Source organism: Crinia signifera, chromosome 4 (assembly GCF_055691185.1).
Source record: "Crinia signifera chromosome 4, ASM5569118v1, whole genome shotgun sequence".
In the NCBI taxonomy this organism is placed as follows: Eukaryota; Metazoa; Chordata; class Amphibia; order Anura; family Myobatrachidae; genus Crinia; species Crinia signifera.
Genome location: NC_139220.1, coordinates 306,441,189 through 306,464,757, shown reverse-complemented (window position 1 = coordinate 306,464,757; position 23,569 = coordinate 306,441,189). Strand labels below are relative to the sequence as shown.

Below are 23,569 nucleotides of genomic sequence, written 5' to 3'. Positions count from 1 at the left end.
TCTCAGACATCAGAAGAGTCAAACAGTAGAGAGACCATATCTGTGCTCTGAGTGTGACAAATGCTTTACACGTAAATCACATCTTCTCATCCATCAGGTGAATCACACAGGAGAGAGACCACATCTGTGCTCTGAGTGTGACAAATGCTTTACATGTAAATCACAGCTTCTCATCCATCAGAGGAGTCACACAGGAGAGAGACCACATCTGTGCTCTGAGTGTGACAAATATAGTAAATGTCAAAAATAAGTGTATTTCTTGATACAAATACACTTTTTTTTTACAAATTTCCTTTAGTAAATTTCCCCCTTAATGGGATGCCATTTTTAGTAAGGTAGTAAGCCTACTATATTGTATTTCTACTTGCTATGTTAGATTAAAATGACTTTTATGGATGGACATCTAGCATGCATTTGTGGGTCCAATTGATGAAGAATTCCAAAGAAAACGTTTGAGGCACATATGGCCTCAATTTGAGTTGAGATATTGGCCCTTATTCTGATCGGTGCGGCTGGATCCGAATATGCGGCCAGCACCGTGCGTCCTAAACCCCGCCTTCCATACCGATCGCCAACTCCGTCCGTACGCGGTAAGAAGCTGTCCGAACGGACCGGACGTGTATTTCGCATGAATACACCTCCTCCATCTCAGGGAACCTCCCCCATCATTCGATGGTCGCAGAACATCGAATGCAGGACCGAGTGGTCCGTCAGCTCCCGCAACCTCAGACCACACGGGCATTTCTCCGTTCAAAAACAGGGATCTGGGCGGGCAGCTGACATCCGGCAATGTCATATGTCCGCCCCCTACACGTGCGTCACGGCCGCATTACCATATGTACGCCCAGCGTTTTCATGGGAACGTCCATGAAACGCGGGGCATATGCATATGGTAATGAGCCCAAACAGCCCATCACGGCCATCTCCACGCCCTGTTCGTAGTGTTCACATATCATGCGGGATTTGGCCATACGCCCCGCTCGCACATGCGCAGAGACACCTCTGCACATGCGCAGACACAAAACATTGGCGGCACGAACGCACGCGGACATTACAGCACCAACCAGAATAAGGGCCATTGTTTCAAAAGTGCCCTTGTGATTGGTTGACTAACAAACACTTGTCACCCTACTTATATGACTTTCTTGGATATTTGCCTCCAAAAAATTCTAACTATGACCTATAAAAATGAGGAATAATGTAGTGAAATGCTTAACTAATCAAGCTGTCATTTCTAACATTGGTTTGCATACGCTTGTTAAGGCCAGTTTTTGAGAGTTTCTGTACTGAAGATACTAAATTAATTAGCAAAATTAAACAATCAGGGAAGAAAGTTATCCTAATATACTGTAAAATGTGATGAGGATTTCAGTGAAGCCTAAGGTATAGACAGAAGAACAATATAAACTTCTAAATATAAGACACCAAGATTTACATTTAATGGGATGCGATTTTTCGTAAGGTTCTGAAATCGCACCTTATCGCATTTTCAAAATTGCATTTTTTTGTGTAGAATTTGAGTATTTAATAGAATGCGAATTAGCGGCTGAAAAATGTGATATGATGTTATTTTTTTAAGGTACCCCTTCAATATAATTATACATCACATCATGTTAAATGATATGATGATGTGAAAGTGTCCGTATAAAGCAGGGTTTTCAATGTGCATAACCTTTGAATTTATAAAAAATGCACACTCACATAAACTGCAGAATAGTGGGGACATATTTACCAATTTCAACATATTTACTAAGACATCACAACAACTGCTCCAACCACCACAACTGCCGCCAATGCTGGAGGATGAAGCCGGAATTATACTGGAGACAGTGGAGTCTAGCAACTGGAGGTAGTGGAGGTAGCAACACAGCCAGCCATCGCACAAAGGCCACCAAGCATCCTGCCACTCCAACATATCCCACTTACCCAACCAGCCCCTACAGCCCCTACTGCAGATGAGCTGGCACGGTCACTAGACACCTTCAAACACAAGCAGGTGGAGTTCATGCAAAACCAAAGTCATACAATGCACAACATGCAGAAGTTTCCCAACAAATCCATAAGGTAACCAACAACGTCTGTGTAGGTGCTGGTGCACAAATACTTATGGCTGCCACTCTGGATACACGACTATCAGAAATCAGCCAGGGCTTAAGGGCCCAAACAGATTCACTAAGGACACTAAATGAAAGTGTCACTGCCCAAACCCAATCCATTATGGCCCAACCACTGCTTTGGTGCCTCTGCAGATACAACTCAGCACACAAACACCACATATAATTGTTCCTGCTCCTTCTAGTATCAGCAGTGTATCCATCACTACAATCAGTAGCTCCCCAACTACTCCCCCATGTAGGAGTGTCCAAACCAGGGGTGGTGTTGCCACAGGTGGAAAGGGGGTTTGTAAGAATGGGGTTTTGCAATAAGATGCAAAAAAAAGACTGATTTAGTCTTACCTGGGGCACACTTTAGTATAATGTATGTTAAATTATTGGAGTTAAGATGTAACTTTTATTTACTGTTTCTTAAAAGGAGGGGGTGACATTTGTCACATTGGTCTGCACCTTATCTTTGTGAGGTGCAGTTGTAGATTCAATTTTCAAATAATTCAATGTTACACACAAATAACTTTGTCAGGTGTGATTATTTTAAATTAAATATTTTTTTAAACATTCATTAGACACAGAAAATGTTATTTTTCCGTTTGCGAGAATATTTATATAGAATGATTCCCGATGTCCATAGGAAATAGCCTCTACAGGTTTGTATCAATGTCACAAAACCCTTATGCTTATATTTTAATCATTTGAAGCACCTGTGTTTGGCAATTCCTGTTTTCTTCCCACCTTGCTTCTTCCTCTTCTACTTTCCAGCATCTTAAACAAGTATCAGATGCTGGATGAGAGAGAGGCAGGGTGGTGTTTCCATACACTAGTTTAGAGTAGTATCACAGGGTTGGCTTCTGCTTGTCTATGATGATTGCTCAAGGCGATCCTGTTGCTTATTTCAGCAGTGCAGGGATTCATCCGGCTATCAGACTGAGAGTGCCTTGCTGTGGAGATGAAGAGGGCAGGGATTGCCTATATCCCTGTTTGTTCAGAAAAGTTTCTGAGATATCTGTCAAAATGTGACTATTCTGCTGTCACAGTTTGTAATACAATATATGCGGTCGGTGTATTAAATAAAAATTTAATAAAAACCCTTCAGACGATTCCTAGCTGATATAGCAATTAGCTTTGCTAGGCACATCTCTATATTGATTGTTCTGATATAGAACTCACTTTCCAAAAATCTGTACAGCATATTACAAAAGCTCACTGCAGAATTAATGTTGTTTGTCCCTTTCTGTTTGGTTTTGTTTTGTTTGCCAATGTATGTCCGCCTTATCTTAATCTATTAAAATTAAAAGTTAAGTTTTAAATCAGAATCAGTAACTAAGAGTGCCCCACAAAAAGAGTCCACTTTCCTCTCTCCTTCCTAGGACCTAACAGCTTGTAATGCAAAGAGCTGCTAAGGCGGTCCGCCGCTGTGTGCATCTCCTCAGTAGCACTGCCTCCTGCTTCTGTCCCTGCCGCCCCGGTCACATATGTATACCACGCGAGCCGTCTGTCCCTGACGTACGTTTTTGCCGCGCTTGAGGTTGCCTCCTCTAGCATCCTCAAAAAGTGTGTGCTGTAAGAAGGACATTTTGTGAGGTTAATTTTCAATAGCAGGAGCCTGGCAAGAGGAGAGCTGGGACCGCAGACAAGTAGATCTGTTGGTCCCGCTGGCGGTAGTGAGCAGAGGGTCTGGTTGGTCTCAGGTACCAGCAGCAGTGCAGTGCATAGATAGCCCCGCAGACCCCCGGAACCCTCACTTACTCAGCACCTGACTGCAACTGTGGGGTCTGTGGGACTATTCTTATGCCACTGGTATTAGGGGTCAATAGTATCTGTATACTAGTGTATTAGGGGGTCAATTGTACCAGCTCCCCTTATGTCAGGAGAGCAACATAAATATATTTATAAATAAAATGTCTGCTCTGCACAAGATCTATGTCTCTTCTGCATGGATCCCCAGCTCCCATTAACTATTACAGGAGTTTCATCGGGTTGCTCCCACCCTATAGAATGCCCTTCCACGTACAATAAGACTCTCCTCTGCCTCCAAACTTTGCAGCATTCCCTGAAAACTCACCTCTTCAGGCAAGCCTATCATATTTAAGTTCCATATGCATAACCTTCTGAGGCACTTATGTATTATATAGCTTCCCTTCTGGACCTACAAGCTATGCTATTACTGGTGCCTGTCCTTATGTTTCCCTCCTAAATCCCTATAGATTGTAAGCTTGCAGTAGGGCCCTCCTACCTCCAAATCTGTCTGTTGTTACCCAGTTTGTTTTATCACTGTCTACTATTGTAAAGTGCAACGGAATCTGCTGCGCTATATAAGAAACTGTAGATAAATAAATACTATTGGAGGGATATTATTGGAGGGTTCACCCTACACAATGTTTATTACAGTCACTGGTGCAGAGGATCAACTACAGATGTTTCTCCTCCCTGGTTTTTAACAAGACAGATTGATATAATACAAATTGTTTCCTAAAATAAAATGTCCTCACATGTAATCATATCGAAGGGATTCAACTGTATTCTGCACGGCCGAACTCCCATCTAAAGTAATAGGAGATCAGGAGTCCTAAATTAATGTTCTTTTATTATTATGCTAATTGCAGCCAAACAGAATGAATATAGCAATGTTACACAGATAACCCATCTGAAGTCATGGGCATGATGTAAAAAGTGATATTTGTGCACCCATACAGGTCACTTTTGACATATTGCTGCTGATCGTCTCAGGAGGCTGAGAGTGGAAGGTGCCATCAGATGTTTGTGCCCTAATGCAACAACAAATCAATTTCTCTCTCAGGTGACCAGCACTGAAAGCTGCCACCACAGACATTTGTATCATCCCCATTGCAGGGATACAAGGGAACATGAGGAACACGTGATACATTCAGATCTTCAGAGCATGTAAATGACTTCTGTCCTGTGTGACTCCTCTGATGTGTAGCTAGATTACGCTTACTTGTAAAACACTTGCTGCATTCAGTGCATTTAAATGGTCTCTCTCCAGTGTGACTCCTCTGATGTGTAACTAGATGATGATTACTTGTATAACACTTGCTACATTCTGAGCAACTAAATGGCTTCTCTCCAGTGTGACTCCTCTGATGTGTAACTAGATTACGCTTACTTGTAAAACACTTGCTGCATTCAGAGCATTTAAATGGTCTCTCTCCAGTGTGACTCCTCTGATGTGTAACTAGATGATGCTTACTTGTATAAGACTTGCTACATTCTGAGCAACTAAATAATCTCTCTCCTGTGTGACTCCTCTGATGTCTAACTAGATTACGCTTACTGGTAAAACACTTGCTGCATTCTGAGCAACTAAATGGTTTCTCTTCTGTGTGACTCCTCTGATGGATAACAAGATGTGGCTTCTGGATAAAACACTTGCTACATTCAGAGCACTTAAATGTTTTTTCTCCCGTGTGACTCCTCTGATGTCTAACAAGATGTGACTTTACTGTAAAACACTTGCTACATTCAGAACATGTAAACGGTCTCTCTCCTGTGTGACTCCTCTGATGGATGAGAAGCTCTGATTTATATGTAAACCATTTGTCACACTCAGAGCACAGATATGATCTGTCTCCAGTGTGACTCCTCTGGTGTGTGAGAAGCTCTGATTTATACGCAAAGCGTTTGTCACACTCAGAGCACAGATGTGGTCTCTCTCCTGTATGACTCCTCTGATGGATGAGAAGCTGTGATTTACGTGTAAAGCATTTGTCACACTCAGAGCACAGATGTGGTTTCTCTCCTGTGTGACGACTCTGATGTCTGAGAAGCTCTGATTTACATGTAAAGCATTTGTCACACTCAGAGCACATATGTGGTTTCTCTCCTGTCAGACTCATCATGTATTAATGAGATACAAATTAGCAGCAGAAGGTTTCTCCTATGCAGAAAATGAGAATAGCTCAGTCCCCCAGATATGTAGGAATAAATGGTGCCTGTAGGTGGATTGATCTGACTGTTGTGTTGCTTTCCACGGCGTCTTCCAAATGAAAATCCTGTTACTTATTTGTCCTGCAAGAAAAAAATATATATTTTAAAAGCTGTTCTGTGGTAATTCTACTATTACTGTAATAGTGCTACTTTATATATAGAGCATGATGTATTTGTATATACCATATTAAATATGTCCAAGTCATTTACAATTTTTATATATTTTTTGGCATAATCTGTTTATTGAAATTTTTTTCGGACATTGTGATTAAATAAATGTACATATATTTTGGAAGGGGAAAGAGCATGAACAAAAAATAAAATAGGGAAAGATGGGTAAAGGAATACAGCGACTAAAAATCCAGTGTCCCTCTCAGTAAAATACATCAGATAATATGCAAACAATAAAATGTATTGTGAATAAGGGAGAGTCGCCTCAAATGCCACATTTGATTATTTACAAGCTTATGCTGTATTGTTATAAGCCAAATGAAAGAGGGGAGGAGCATTGTGATGCGCTAGCCATGGTGACCATGTATCTATAAAGTAGGGGTGGGAAAGCTCCGGCCCGCAGGCCGTAAATGGCCCCCGTAGCCAGTGCCCCAGATGGAGCAAAATATAAATTTTTATTACCTGTACATGAAATAAATTGTCCCAACCATCTTTTAAGATCTGTGGAGATTTCATTACTCAATCTAGGGTAGTTCGTGAGATATTTCATATGAGATCTTTTATTTTCCAATCAATTGGAAGGTAGATGAATGGGTGCCTTTCAGTGGAGGAGTGAGGTGGCCCCTTGTCCCACTATGATACCCCCCTCCGCAACATGGTGGTCCTATCCGGAATGGATGGCATCTAATAGTGTTGCAGATAACCGTGTCCTTGAGTCAGCGGCCATTTTCAGTTACTCAGATGTCCTGTTGCTCATCTTCCTTAGTGTTTCCTTTACTTTTTATTTCACTACTCCCCCTCCCGTTTAAGCATTGTTTCACTTTACAGTTAATCACTGGTCTCTTTAGCTCTATTTTCCACTGGTATATACCGTGACTTTAAATATAATGTCGTTAAATGTAGACGTTCTGAACTCGCCACGTATTTGCACCATGGCAATACAATTTATAAAAAGCAGAAGATAGACATATTATTATTATTGCAAGAAACACACATAAACACCCCACACCCCTCAGTGGCCTCCCACACATTTCCTCACGCCTTTTGTTCATCTTCTACAAAAAAAGGCACTTTTACATTATTGCACAACTCATTGGCTTGTATATTAGAACACTCCTATTTAGACCGAAGGGTCATTTTAATATTTTGGTTCTTCATTTAAGCCATTCCCTTCTGACTATTGCTTCAATATATGCTCCGAAAATGGAGCAGAGTGCCTTTTATAAAGACTTCTAGGTAAGGGAAGAGTTGTTATCGGAAGAGTTGTTATCGTAGGGGATTTATTAGATTTATGTATTAGAGGTCATCTATTAGATGCTTTGAAAAAGACTTATAACTAGTTAAAACGCATTGGATGCTATTTTATATTTTATTTTCCAGGAGTGTGTCATCCACCACAGTCCACGGACCTGCTATTGGTGAGTAATCCCCAGGTTTTTCTATAATCGGATTGCAGAATCTGTGTACTGTGGTATGTCATCCATGTGACCCCCTGGCAATGTTTTTATCCATAGTAATTTTTAATGAAAAGTGTTTTTATGGAACAATAAACTGTACAATCCGGCTAGATTGTCTCATATGGACACAAAGAAACCATTATATGAGGAGACCGGGGCTAGCACATTTAAGCATATATGTGAGTTGATTTCCTGGGTACATAAAAAAGGAGAAAATTTGTGTGAAAGATACCTTTATAAGTTTCCCGATACCCTGTGGAATGTAAGCTGAGTGTGAGCATCAATCAATATCTCTAGTCTCACGGAGGTGATACCATACATATAGAAAAGTATACACCATTCCTTATAAAATCTGGGCTAAAAAGGACCTGTATTTACAATAAAAAACTATGAATAAGGACTACTACACTATGTATATGTTTTCTTTGTTTGTTTATATATCAGGGATATAATATAAAAGAAGTTGAGAAGGAGGTCTCCTCTATCTATGATTACAAGACCTGCCTCTAAAAAGTTGGTTTAAGGTAATTTTGCCAAATAGTGTTAATTTGTTACTTGAGAGCAATTAGGAATCAAGCTTATGGATCAGACCAGTCTCAGTGCTGAGAGTATTATATAGTGACCTACATCTCACCTATTATTTATTTACTAATTGTGTGGTAAATTATGTATAAGGTTAAATCATTGGTCACTTTTGTAAAACAAAACCTTCGTACAAACAAAACCATCGTACAGTATAATCCAATTAGTAGTTGGATGGTCATAGATAAAAATGCATCTTCATATGGTTATTCAAGAAGGAATTCCTTCATTACTACAATAATGAGAGAGAATACTTTACTGCTGCTACATTACTGGCTTATACAAAGGGTGAAATTTAATAGGATGAGATATTTAGTAAGTGAGAGATTTTGTAAGAAATCTTCAGGTTTTTTAAAGCGGCAATCATTAACACAGTAAAAACAAACTGCTTTAGCAGTGTAAATGATCGCCGCTTTAAAGAAAAAAACTGGAGATTTCTTACCAAACCTCTCACTTTCTGAATCTCTCATGCTATTAAACTTCCCCAATGTCACTGACAAACTAGAAATTCATATTAATATGTTTATACATTTATTTTGAACTCACAGTAATTTTTATACTTCTTCAAGGATATCTTACCATACAGTGTTCCACATGATAATGTAAAATTATGTAATATACTGTAATATCTAGATATTTGTAGAAGTTTTTTGCAGTGCGTTATTTATCAATAGATATCACAAATATAGACTAATAACTGATAAAAAGACAATATCTGTACAATAATATCTGCAAAGGTTTGTTCATGTATCAGTATTTTCTTATTTATAATATAATTACCTTACTATGTAGATCCTTCCTCTGTCTCTCTCTTACTCCTCCGTCCTCCCAGCTCTCCAACTGTAACTGATCCAGCAGCTCCTCCATCAGCTCTCAGTGGCCTGATACAGCATATTTATAGTCACTCCTCCCCATCTCTCCCCAGTAGTTCCCAGGGTGCCCTGCAGGAATTCTTAAACTGAGAGGTGACATGTAAATTAGGGTAACATAACATTAGTATACAGTCATTCACCACAGCAGCTCCTCCTGCCCAGCTCCTTGTCTTGTAAATGAGGTGTAAATATTTCTCAAGTCACTTACTAGAATGGGAAATGCTAATTACACCCTGGCAGGGTAACACCTTGTATTGTAATTAGATCACAGCAGCCTCTGGCCTCCTGTTATATCACCAATGGAAGCTTTTGTTTAGGAGTCACCTATTGTCTAGGCAGAGAGTCAGCACTGAGATGTTCTACATATCAGCAGGAACTCTACAATGATTCACTGCTAATAATAACAAACATGCATACATACAATTAATGTATATCTATCTATCTATCTATATACAAGATATCACTGAACTCACCATGTCTAGGTTGGCCATTTCTTAAACCCTGATGCTGGACCAGTAGATATATATGGCAGATTAATGGATTACTTAGAATTTATTATTTTAAATAATTATTTTCTGTCTGATGCATACTTTTTATTACAAGTACATGGGACCGCCATGGGCATAACAGTTTGCCCTAAGATTTGAACATTTGCTTATGGAACTTTTTGAGAACCAGTACATTTAAGGGAGTAATTTACTATACTAACTATGACCAATAAAAAGGAGGAATAAGGTAATAAACTGCTTAACTAGTCAAGCTGTCATTATTAACATTGGTTAGCAAATATGTCAAAAGCAAAAAGAAAAAGGGTTCCTATTTTGGGGCGCTCACTAGATTAATCTATATGTGTAAGACTCATTTTGTATGGAATAATTACAGACAAACATATACTTTTTTTTATAAAATTTAACTTTTATTAGTACATATGCTAAAATTGCTAATAGCCAGCGAAATATAGGGTAGAATGTGAAAAGTGTTGAAAATAATTAAGAGATTAAAAAAATGTTGCACTCTTTTATTCGTTCTATGAGAATCTACTATGTCTTAAAGATTCTTATAATTAATGGGACTCTAAAAAATAATTATCTGTGGGTTCTTTAATAGTGCTGATTATATAGTAAGTCAGTTTACCATTATATCAAAGGAAGGTAAGTAGCTTTTGGGCAATCCCATACAGTTTCAATCATCCCATACTTGTTAATCATTCCATAAGAAATCTTTGCATGCTCAAGTACAGGGAAGCCGGGGCTAGTCTTGGGGCATGACCTCGGAGCAGATGTTGTAGGGTGGAAGTCTGGAGCAATGGGGTTTACTGCCGCAAGACAGAGGTGCTAAGAATGAGGTGGAATAGATATCCCCTATGACCCCAGGTGTGTGACGTCTGTTCCAGTGTCCTCTCTGCACCCTCCCGGTCCCGCACGTGGTGCACAGCTTGTCAGTGTGCAGAAACTCTGGACACAGGACACTGATGCTGGGCAACAGGAAGTGCACTGCAGGCGCTTGGTCCCCTGATGAACCCCCACGATCTTAGAGGACAGAGGTACCCCTTGCCGGTCCACCACTATAAATATGGATTTCATCCCCAGGGCAACCCCTGCCTTCAAATAAGTTGAACCTTATATCTTGGTGAACTGCGATGGTGGGGTGGCCACCCTTGGTGGGTAAAAGGGCTGCCCTGCTTGGTGTAACTGGGGGCTGTCATTGCCGGGATCCCTGCTCCCTCACTGGCCTAGACAGTCTAGAATCCTTTTTGAGCTGCACATATTACCCACCCTCATTCAATGTTCCCTATTTTACGAAGGCTGTGTGCGGCAAAAAATTTGGGCTGTGCAACTTTGGCAAAAAATGATTATTTTTGTGCATCACTTCTATATATAACTGGAAACAGAACTTACTATACCTACTCTAAACTCTATTAGATAGCTAAAGGATCTAGGTATCCCTTCAAACTGACTCACTTTGACAAAATTGTCCAAATCATCAAGGAACAATAAAATATTACCCATCACTATTATCCCATCACAGCCGCAGCCTATATTTCAGAAAGAAGACCGAATAATACAACAAACCACAATGTCATAAACATACAAGAATCAGCTAAAAAAATAAAAAATAAAAAGAAACAATAAGAAGAAAAATGGTAAAACAAACAAAACTCCAAGAAACGTAAAAACTGATAAAATCGTAAGAATAAACTATTTCCCCAGGACCTGAGTTTTTCATGCAGCGTGTTGGTGGATGGGGAATAGAAATATATTGCTGTATTAACTATAAACAATACTCAACAATTAAAAATATGTGTCCAATAAAGGAATACCCGATAAAAATTATCTCAAAATAGCAATATGATTAATCAAAACCTCGGAGGACATATACAGAGATCAATCAATTCTAACAAAAAGTAAAAAATAAAAAAATGATGATTCTCCCACTGTTACAAACTCTCCATATATGAATTAATTAATTAAAAAACGAAAGTAATAAATAATAAATGAACAAGCAATAATAAATATATAAAAACAAATGATTAACAATAAAAAATCATCATGTAAATTAGCACTAAACATGTATTACAAACCAATAGTACTTATGGGCATTTAATTCCATTAGAAATAGCCAGACTTATCAATGATACTATACTGGCCAAATAAGAACAATCATTCAATTAATTTAACCTTTAACCCCTTCCCGACATTTGACATACATTTACGTCATGGTCGGGATGTACTTCCCGACACATGGCATAAATGTACGTCATGCATTTAAAGTGTCACCGCATCTATAGACGCGGTGACAGAGGGGAGATGGCTGCTGTCCCTGACAGCAGACATCTTCCCTCATTGCCCAGGGGGGGCAGCGATGCCCCCCCCCATCGGTGATCGCTGCAATTGGCTGTTCAAATGTGAACAGCCAATTGCAGCGTTTTCTGTGTACCAGCGAATAACGGCGCTCGGTAACACAGGGATCGGTGGTGATTGGTGCTGTTAAGTACAGCACCAATCACCACCGGGTGTAAAGGGGTCACTGTTGGTCACCCCACCTGCCCCCAAGGCTGTGATTGGTCCGTCGGACCGACGGACCAATCACAGCCATTACACCTCAGAGAAAATAACGGAGCCAGCCCTGCAGCCGCCATTCCGGTCAGGAACAGCGTGCAGAGCGGTCTCCGTGCCCATCTGTCCTCTTATACTGACCTGATCAGCGTTGGTGGTGTGGTGGCATCCGTGCTGCCTGCTGCTGGTGCTTCCTGGTGCTTCCTGGTTGTTGTGCTTCTGCTGCAGCGTCATTGTGTGATATAATTTTGTGCTGCTGCTGCTGCAGCGTCATTGTGTAATATAATTTTGTCTCTGCTGCCCCCTGCTGCCCCCCTTTTGTGCTGATCAGTATAAATTAACTGATCAGCAACTTTTTTGGGGTGCAGGTTTTTTTTTACAGTGCCCTGCGGAAAACAAAAATATGGTATAAGAAGCTGGCCGTGTATATCATCCAGATGGCACTGTATAACGCTTACGTACTATTCCGTTCTACCAGCCAGACGGGGACATTTATGCACTTTCAAGAGGAAGTCATAAAGGGCCTAATATTTGGGAACCAGCAGGCAGAGGGCCCCAGTACTTCTAGTACTGGCCCCAGTACTTCTAGTACTGGCCCCCGTATTGTATCAGGGCAGCCTTTTCCTAACGAAATCCCCTCCACTGGAAAAAAGGGCAGGCCACAAAAAAGGTGCAAAGTTTGCTATAAAAAGGGAATAAGAAAGCAAACTATTTTCCACTGTGAAACTTGCCCCGACAAACCCGGCCTATGTATGAAGGAGTGTTTTAAAATATACCACACATCTATGGATTATTAGGTTCATCATTTCACCGTGCTTCGGGGGTCTTGCTAATGCGACATAGCACCCACCATTCATTCCACCAGAATCTGTGCTGCAAAATCCAAATATCACTCCTTCCCTTCTGAGTCCTGCCATGCACCCAACTGGTATTTTTTGGTCACATATGAGGCATTGCCGTACTCGGGAGAAATTGCGGCACAGATTTTGGGGTGCTGTGTCTTCTTCATTCCTTGTGAAAATGAAAAATTTTGAGCCAGAACTGCATTTTTGTGTAAAAAAATGTAATTTTTCATTTTCACAGCCCAGTTGTACCAAAAATGGTGAAACCCCTGGGGGTTTGAAATGTACACTATACCCCTAGATGAATTCCCTGAGGGGTGTAGTTTGCAAAATGGGGTCACTTGTGGGGGGGTTCCACTGTATTGGTGCTTCGGGGGTCTTGCTAATGCGACATAGCACCCACCATTCATTCCACCAGAATCTGTGCTGCAAAATCCAAATATCACTCCTTCCCTTCTGAGTCCTGCCATGCACCCAAATGGTATTTTATGGTCACATATGAGGCATTGCCGTACTCGGGAGAAATTGCGGCACAGATTTTAGGGTGCTTTGTCTCCTTCATTCCTTGTGAAAATGAAAAATTTTGAACCAGAACTGCATTTTTGTGTAAAAAAATGTAATTTTTCATTTTCACAGCCCAGTTGTACCAAAAATGGTGAAACCCCTGGGGGTTTGAAATGTACACTATACCCCTAGATGAATTCCCTGAGGGGTGTAGTTTGCAAAATGGGGTCACTTGTGGGGGGGTTCCTAACTTTTAGCATCTTATGGTGCCTAGAAACCTACATGGTGCCTAAAAAATAATCTCATAAAAAGGAGGTTCCAAAATCAAGTAGGTGCTCCTTCTATTATGAAGCCTGTGGTTTGGTCAACGTGCACACTAGGGCCACATATAGGATATTTATGAAAACAAAAGAATTGCGGGAATCAATTTTTAGTCACATTTCTCTAGTAAAATCTACTGTGTTCCTTAGAAAAATGTATTAAAATTGAAAATCTGCAAAAAAAATGAAATTTTGAAATTTCACCTACACTTTGTTTTAATTCCTGTGAAACACCTAAAGGGTTAACAAACTTACAAAATGCTGTTTTGAATACTGTGAGGGGTGCAGTTTTTGAAATGGCATCATTTATGGGGGTGTCTCACATACAAGTCCCTCAAAGTCACATCAGAACTGAACTGGTCCCTAAAAAAATCAGTGTTTGAAATTTTCTTGAAAATTTGAGAATTTGCTATTCATATTTTAAGCCTCCTAGTGTCCAAAAAAATTAAAAGGAGGTTGAAATAATGATGGCAACATAAAGTAGACATATGGTCTTTGTTAGTTATTAACTATTTTGAGTGGTATGATTATTTGTCTCTCAAGCAGAAAATTTAACATTTTGCAAATTGCAAAATTTTCAATTTTTTTACGACATTTTGGTATTTTTCACAAAAAAACACAGACTGTATCGACCAAAATTTACCACTAACTTAAAGTACAATGTGTCACGAGAAAACAATCTCAAAATCACTGGGATAAGTAAAAGCAATAAAAAGTTATCCCCACATAAAGTGATACATGTCAGATTTGAAAAAAAGGGCTCTGTCAGGAAGGCAAAAACAGGCTGCGGCGGTAAGGGGTTAAATACTCGCCGCAGCTTGGAAGCGACACACCATTCCTAGTGTGATCAAGCTCCCAGAGCGAAACGCGCGTCACTTCCTGTCCCGACGCTCACAGGCTCACAGGAGATGTGATCGATGGATGAGACGGCTGACTCCTAACACCTTCTCCCTGCCGCGGTAACGTAACCGGCACATTTATACCGGTCCGTGAGTACTCAAACGCCAATTAAGGCGCAGCACCCTATAAAATGATAAAGGATTTACCCGCTGCTTGCTGAGTAACCTAGTCAGAGATAAGAATACCTGACATAGAAAACTTTTTTGGTGTCCGGACATTTCTGCTGTCTATTAGAGAACGGCAGGTTTCTGACATAGAAAATATGTTTGCGATCTCGACTGCCACATAGCACATTACTCTGTGAACAAGGTCTCATGACCAGTGCAGCATATATGAGTACCAAATGTTACCTACTATGTATACTGTTTAAATCTCTCAAGTGAAAGATTAGATCTGTATTATTATTCCAAGCGCTTTTTCCACATAGCGCATTTTTCTGTGAAAATTGATTTTTGAATAGCGCAGTGTGTGTAGGTACTAATTATTTCTTGTCATACACTAACTGCCCTTATTTCCTAAAAAAACTAAATTGAGCAATGCTGTATTAACAGCCCCAGCGCTCATAATGCCACATAGCCCATTGTTCTTGTGATAATTGTTTGATGACCAGTGCAATATGTATTAGCACTAACTGCTATATGTCATATAAGATTGCTCAATTTCTGGAATCGACAAATAACTGATCAATATTACATTTAACAGTCGAAAAAGTGAGATTTGCCACATATCATATCTTTCCTGTTGAGAGAATTGATGAGAAGTATACCATGCCAAATTGATACCACAATAAAAGTGTTACCTACAGACTCCATAATTGTCCTAGAGAGAGATAAACAAATCTGTTGTGACTTCTGTGAGAACTAAACCTCCGATCAGCAGTTTCTCTCATTCTGACGCCCACTGCATTCATTGTCTCTGCAAGTGTGAATAACATCAGAGATTGTATCTGCGACCGGCGTCAGAACAGCACAAAACTGGTACATGTGTATATTCTGTCTGGGTGACAACTGACACTTATCTCTCATCTGGTATTCTATGCCCACAGGGCAGATACCAGACAGCAGAATGGTGCCAGTATGAATAACCCAGATATCTTATCTTCCATGAGGTATGCGACACTTTTGAACTCCTCTACCCACACAGGTTCGGAGTGAACACTCTCTGTCAGAACAGCCGGGTGAATTTCCTGCACTGCAATTTATTGCAACAGAAAACACTCTGAGCAGTACATTCCTGACACAATAGAGAGCTCACATCCTTTTATATCTATCTATCTCTCCCTCAGTGCTGAAGGTACGAAAGGAGCAAACTCTCACTCAGTATTTTACGTTTTTAACATGATACTGAAAAGCAGAATTGCTCCTTGGTGAGAGAAATAGCACAACTTATCCTTCTCTCACCACCATACAGATCAGGATTCTCATCCAATAAATTGACTGTTATACACTCCCCACTGAGAAATTCTGGAAATAGGATTGTAGATGCTGTTCAAACCTGCATCAGTATCAAAGCTGCCCTGAAAACACACATCATTTGTATCTCAATTTGCTTTGCAGTTTGGAAAGTGTAGCAAAGATAACAGTATGATAGGAGGAATACAGATTCAGCAAAATAATTGCATGTCACTTAGACCTGTATACATAAACTATTGAAAACAAAAGGGAAAGGAAATATTGTTGGGATTAAAAGCCATATAATTACCCCAACATTTGAAGAGGGGTTGATTCATATTTTTTCACCTATAAGTTAAAGAAATTTCGCAAACTTGATACAACAACCAATATATCTGCTAGATATATTTGGTCAAAGATAAATGAACTGGGAAAACTGAGGGGAGATTGAACAACCCTTTGTACATCACTTACTTTGTGATTTGGAGTATTTTTTTACCCTTTATGTGTCTGATGACAAAGAATTCACTTTATATGTATATATGTGTGTACGTCTGTATTTTGTATTAAGCACTATTTGTTTTAAGGCATACCAAATAAAAGCTAAATTTTAATAATATAATTAACACCAATTTAACAACAAAGAGTGCCCCGGAAAAGACTAAATCAGTCTTTCTTTCTGCACCCTAATGCGGACCCCCCCCCCCCCCCCCAAAAAAAAAAGATAACTGGAAAATGACCTTGTATTTTGTCTATTGGTAAAATTCTAGTCTGCGCCTTAGCTGCCTATATTCTTTCAAAACAAAAGGAGACCACCTAGTCTCCCTACAATGGACAATGTATGGGAAAGAGTGTTCTGAAATAAGAATAAGGGCGCTTGTGTGCTGGAACAAAAAAACAAGAAAAGAGAGACAAGTACTCCCCTGTGACTTCCAGTGAGTCCTGTTGTAATTCTCCGTTGTGTTTTTCTTATTGAGAAATATGAAACAACAAAAGAAAAGAGAGAGGGTCGTTCCCCTCGTGTAACCCTGTTTTTTGGGGTTTCAATCACTCTATTCTGTAGTATGAACAGTTTTATGATGTTATTTACTTCAGATCAATCGGGGTACCTCCCCCTTACAGTCACACTCACACAATGTGCAGATCAATACGCCTTACAAATGATACTCCCAGGGTCATCAAACTGCAATCCAATGATAAAAGATGGGGTTCTCCCCCTAAACCATATACTCACAAAGTAGTAGATTTCAAGGCGCATAGAGCAGGTTCTTTCTCCCGTGGATTTATCTCTCCCAAACCAAGAATAAATTCTGGATCCTTGTGTATATAAACAAGTATCCTTTATTGTAAAATACACATTTAAAATCACATGGGGCTATTGGGCTGTATGGAACCGGTTAGGGCTGGAGCCCTGGAGAGACAGCTGGAGAAAAATGGCTCAAACATCATGTTGTTTCCCGATTATGCAAGAGAGGTGCAGTGACAAAGGTTGAAATTTATAAATGTCAAGAAAAGACTAAGGGAGTGCGACATACAGTACTCAATGATGTATCCTGCAAAGATGAGAATAATTGTAGAGGGAGAAACCAAGTTCTTTTCAGCTCCAGAAGAAATAGCCAAATCGCTGGATGGCAGTAGAAAGTAGCGGAGGGGGGGGGGGCCCTCTGGGCATGGAAACAGATAATATATATATGAATGTGATACCCAATTGATCTACAGTTCATTATTCAGCACATGTTTCTTTCTTTTCATCTTTAACACAGAGTGGATTCCCATAGAACAAAAACACACAGGCCACTGTACCCCAACCTAGAATTGGTGAGTTCAGTGATCTCTTATATGTAGATAGGTAGATGGATAGATAGACATAAAATGTATGTATGTATGTTATTATTATTAGCAGGGAATCATTGTAGAGTTCCTGCTGATATGTAGAACATGTTTCTGCGGACTCTCTGCCTGGACAATAGGTGACTCCTAAATTAAAGCTCCTATTGGTGACATAGCAGGAGGCTGGAGGCTGCTGTGATAGAATTAGAATACAAGGTCAGGTGTTACCCTGCAAGGGTGTAATTAGCATTTACCATTGTGTTGCACAATGTATTGAGGAAAGTATTTGTGTAATCCGGCTGGACAACAAGACGTTTTTTATCTCTTTTCTCACATTCAGTAGCTAGGAGTGGGTGTTACTCGGAAGAAAAGGATATGAAAATAGGAATTAGTGATACAGTTTCAATTCATGTAAAAAAAAAATTCAAGTGGTTGGTTTCTTATACAGAATGAATCTAAGGGTTGCTTTAACTGCCTACCTCGCTCACCTCTATGAGAGAGATGAGGAAACACATAAAGGTTTCTTTTATGTTATTAAAGTGGAGTGCATGCCTTGATAAAGGTCCGGTAGGACCGAAATGTGTTGGTGGTACTAGGAAGTGTGAGCAGCCTTCCTCCTTGTCACACTGGTTGTATGTATAAGGACTTTTAAATGTATATTGTTGTGTCAGTTTTGTAAACTGTATATTTTTTATTTTTTATATATATTTTTAATAATATTCTGGTCTTGATCTGTACCTGAGACTTTGCATCTGTTGGAAATTTATATTTAGATGCGAGTACCCCATTGGGGGGTGTCTCCATCTCAATTTTTATACAATAAAATATAAATTGTGGACTGTAAGGCGATATCTGAGATTACTATGCATGAATTGTGAAATATATGAATGTTTTACTACATAAATATGGGAACCAGAGCCACAACAAAGGGGATAATATTAAGCCAACCTTGATTATTATGTGAATTGGGATCACCCAAAATGGCCGACACTCCAAATAAAGGCTGGTTGAACATCTGGTGAAAGTGACGGTGATGTGCAGTATTATGATCAGCTGTGGGACCAGGGATACTGGAAAGAATGACATGGAGACCCAGAAATTGGTGCAATGAGAGATCTGTGATTTTGAACATGCACTGAGAGTGTGAAGCGAAGGGAAGTCACATAAAATGACTATGTTTAACCAATCTCGGCCATCCCACGGTGATTACTGCACATAATTTTTATGATATTTCCGGCTAGATAATGTCTATTACAGTACCTTAGATTAGTATTAGTATTAGATTAGTATTAGGCATTTATGTTTGTGGTGATATGTGCCTTTTGTGGGTCATCACTGTTAGTAAGAAATAGGTACTCTTTACTTAGTGCGGCGCCCGTCGCGGGCATCGCGGGTACATTAATGTATGGCCGCGACGCGACCGACGCGATGCCCGCGATTTGCCATTGAAATCAATGTAAAACATAAAAATCGTGTCGGTCGTGTCGCGGCCGGCCATAAACGTACCCGCGATGCCCGCGACGCGATGCTCACGATTTCCCATAGGGAACAATGTTAAAAGTCGCGATGGACCCGATTTTAGTGTTAAATGGCTCAATCAACCCGATTTGGCCATAGGAATCAATGTTAAATGGGCCGCATAGCCCATTAACCCTTAATTGTCCCCCCAATTTTTTAACGCCACCCCACGATCCACGCCAACCCGAAGCGTGGCGAGCGCAGCGAGCCCGCGAGGGGCGGCGGTACGCGTCCTCCGACCTTTTCATGCCCTACTATCCACGTCGGCGTGGTGTGAGAATATAATAGTGTGGCGAGCGCAGCGAGCCACCGAGCCCGAAGCGTGGCGAGCGCAGCGAGCCCCGCGAGGGGACGCGGATACCTTCACAGGTAGACGCGTCCCCTCGCGGGCTTCACAGATGTCCGTGGCGACCCGGACACCTGTGAAGCCCGCGAGGGGACGCGTCTACCTGTGAAGGTATCCGCGTCCCCTCGCGGGGCTCGCTGCGCTCGCCACGCTTCGGGCTCGGTGGCTCGCTGCGCTCGCCACACTATTATATTCTCACACCACGCCGACGTGGATAGTAGGGCATGAAAAGGTCGGAGGACGCGTACCGCCGCCCCTCGCGGGCTCGCTGCGCTCGCCACGCTTCGGGTTCGCGTGGATCGTGGGGTGGCGTTAAAATTTTTTGGGGACATTTAAGGGTTAATTGGGCCTAATTCAGGGTTAATATGGCCAAATCGGGTCAATTGAGCCATTTAACAGTGAAATCGCGGTCAATCAGCCTTTTTTAACATTGTTCCCTATGGGAAAATCGCGGTGATCGCGGTCATCGCGGGCATCGCGACCATCCAATTTTACCCGCGATGCCCGCGATTACCGCGATCACCGCGATTTTTACCCGCGATGACCACGATTTTGATCGCTGGCGCCGTGCTAAGTAAAGAGTACCAAGAAATATAATATATATATATATATATATATATATATACATATATATATATATATATATATATAGATATATATATATATATAGATATATATATATATAGATACAGAAGTACCAACACACTCGCCATTCCTAGGAATGGGGTGCAAACAGCCCCCTGAGTGCTGGGCCCCCTGTGTATATATATATATATATATATATATATATTCCTACTATCTCCGGCACTCGCCTCTATTCTGAAAGAACTTCACATACACACAAGGTGCATTGCAACGTTTCGGACCGGTTTAATTCAGTCCGTCATCAGGCAGCAAAATATCAACAGTGTATAATACAAAACATACCTTTATACCTGAAGCGTCTCCTCTTCTCCCGCTTCTCCCGTCTCCTGGCTTCCGCCCCCTCTACCGGAAGTGTGGAGCTCTCATCACTCCCCCTGCAACCAGGAGCTTGGTGCGTTGCCACGGTAACCTGGTGCGTTCAGAGAGGACGCATAAGAACACATAAAAAATCACCTGTGCAACAGAAAAAGAAAAAAGAACATACATATAAATATATACATATTGTACAGATATATACAAAAACAAGAGAACATCTGTGCTTAACTATATTTACTCAGCACACACTTCACTAATACACCCCCTAAATGCTGGTATCTGCATATATAACAAATTCAGCTGTTCATTTAACCCACGAGGGTGTACTGTGTCCAGCATATGAATCCACTTGGATTCTAGGCAAAGTAATTTCTTCCCCCTATCCCCACCTCTGTGGTCATCAGGGACATGATCAATTATCCTGTGTGACTCCTCTGATGTGTAACTAGATCACGCTTACTTGTAAAACACTTGCTGCATTCTGAGCAACTAAATGGTCTCTCTCCTGTGTGACTCCTCTGATGTGTAAGTAGACTACACTTACGGGTAAAACACTTTCTGCATTCTGAGCAACAAAATGGTTTCTCTCCAGTGTGACTCCTCTGATGTATAACTAGATTATGCTTATGGGTAAAACACTTTCCGCATTCTGAGCAACGATATAGTTTCTCTCCAGTGTGACTCCTCTGATGTGTAACTAGGTTACGCTTACTGGTAAAACACTTGCTGCATTCAGAGCAATTAAATGGTTTCTCTCCTGTATGAATCATATGATGTATAACAAGGTCGAACTTCTGGATAAAACACTTGCTACAATCAGAGCACTTAAATGGTTTTTCTCCCGTATGAATCCTCTGATGTATAACAAGATGTGACTCTACTGTAAAACACTTGCTACATTCAGAACATGTAAATGGTCGCTCTCCTGTGTGAATCCTCTGATGGATGAGAAGATGTGATTTACATGTAAAGCTTTTGTCACACTCAGAGCACAGATGTGGTCTCTCTCCTGTGTGACTCCTCTGATGGATGAGAAGCTGTGATTTATATGTAAAGCGTTTGTCACACTCAGAGCACAGATGTGGTCTCTCTCCTGTCAGACTCATCATGTATTGGATGAGAAACAAATTAGCTGCAGAAGGTTTCTCCTATGTATAAAATGAAAGTAGCTTTAGTGAGTCCCCCAGATTTGCAGGAAGAAATGGTGTAGGTGGATTGATCTGACTGTTGTGTGGCTTTCCACAGCGTCTTCCAAATGAAAATCCTGTTACTTATTTGTCCTGCAAGAAAAAATATATATTTTAAAATCTATATTGTGGTAATTCTACTATTACTGTAATAGTGCTACTTTATATCTGGAAAATGATGTATTTTTATATACCATTGTAAATATGTCCAAGTCATTTACAATTTTTAAATATTTTTGGGAATAATCTGTTTATTGAAAAATTTTCCATATATTGTGATCAAATAAACGTACATATATTTTGGAAGGGGAAAGGGAGAGAACAACAAATAAAATAGGGAAAGATGGGTAAAGGAATACAGCGACTAAAAATCCAGTGTCCCTCTCAGTAAAATACATCAGATAATATGCAAACAATAAATTGTATTGTGAACAAGGGAGAATCCCCTCAAATGTCACATTTGATTATTTACAAGCTTATGCTGTATTGTTATAAGCCAAATGAAAGAGGGGGAGGAGCATTGTGATGCGCTAGCCATGGCAACCATGTATCTATAAAGCAGGGGTGTGGAACTGTGTATAAGGACTACTACACTATGTATATGTTTTCTTTGTTTGTTTATATATGAAGAATATAATATAAAAGAAGGGTAGGATGATATCTCTTCTGTCTATGATTACAAGACCTGCCTCTAAAAAGTTGGTTTAAGGTAATTTTGCCAAATTGTAGTAATTTGTTACTTATTTATTTATTAACAGTTTCTTATATAGCGCATACAAATTCCGCAGCACTTTAACTTGAGAGCAATTAGGAATCAAGCTTAGGGATCAGGCCGGTCTCAATGCTGAGAGTATTATATATTATTCAAGAAGGAATTCCTTCATTACTACAATAATGAGAGAGAAGACTTTACTGCTGCTACATTACTGGCTTACACAAAGGGTGACATTTAATAGGATGAGATATTCAGTAAGTGAGAGATTTGGTAAGAAATCTTCAGGTTTTTTAAAGCGGCAATCATTAACACAGTAAAAAAAAAACTGGAGATTTCTTACCAAACTTCTCACTTTCTGAATCTCTCATGATATTAAACTTCCCCCAATGTCACTGACAAACTATAAATTCCCATTAATATGTTTAGACATTTATTATGAACTGACAGTAATTGTCATAATTCTTCAAGTATATCTTACTATTCAGTGTTCCATATGATAATGTAGAATCGTGTAATATACTGTAAAATCTAGATATTTGTAGAAGTTTTATGCAGTGTTTTATTTATCAATAGATATTACATATATAAGTACTTGTGTACTAGCACGGCACCAAGGATATTTGGTCGTACAAAATATAATCGCATTGCATGGCATACACCCGATGCACTGCAATGCAATGTGATTTAAAATTGTATAAGCCCCCTATACGATGTTTAATTGTATAAGCACCCTAATGGAGGCTTACAATGTTAAATGCACTCCCAAGCCACCCCCACTATGGACGTGAACCCAAAGCGTGGCGAGCGCAGTAAGCCCCGCCAGGGTACGCGTATTACTTTACATGTATTCCGTGTCCGC

General features: G+C 40.2%; 1 protein-coding gene across 1 annotated transcript in view; it reads right to left on the bottom strand.

Annotated features, from left to right (window-relative positions):
• Positions 1-4,879: 4,879 nt before the first annotated feature.
• LOC146073310 (uncharacterized) overlaps positions 4,880-23,569 on the bottom strand; it is an 85,721-nt gene continuing 67,031 nt past the window's right edge. Inside the window, exons 5-6 of the mRNA XM_083180487.1 lie at positions 21,299-21,894; positions 4,880-5,868 (exon numbers count right to left, since the gene is read on the bottom strand). Of these exons, the coding sequence (XP_083036613.1) occupies positions 4,880-5,868; positions 21,299-21,894 (1,585 nt within the window). The remainder of the gene's footprint in view (positions 5,869-21,298; positions 21,895-23,569) is intronic.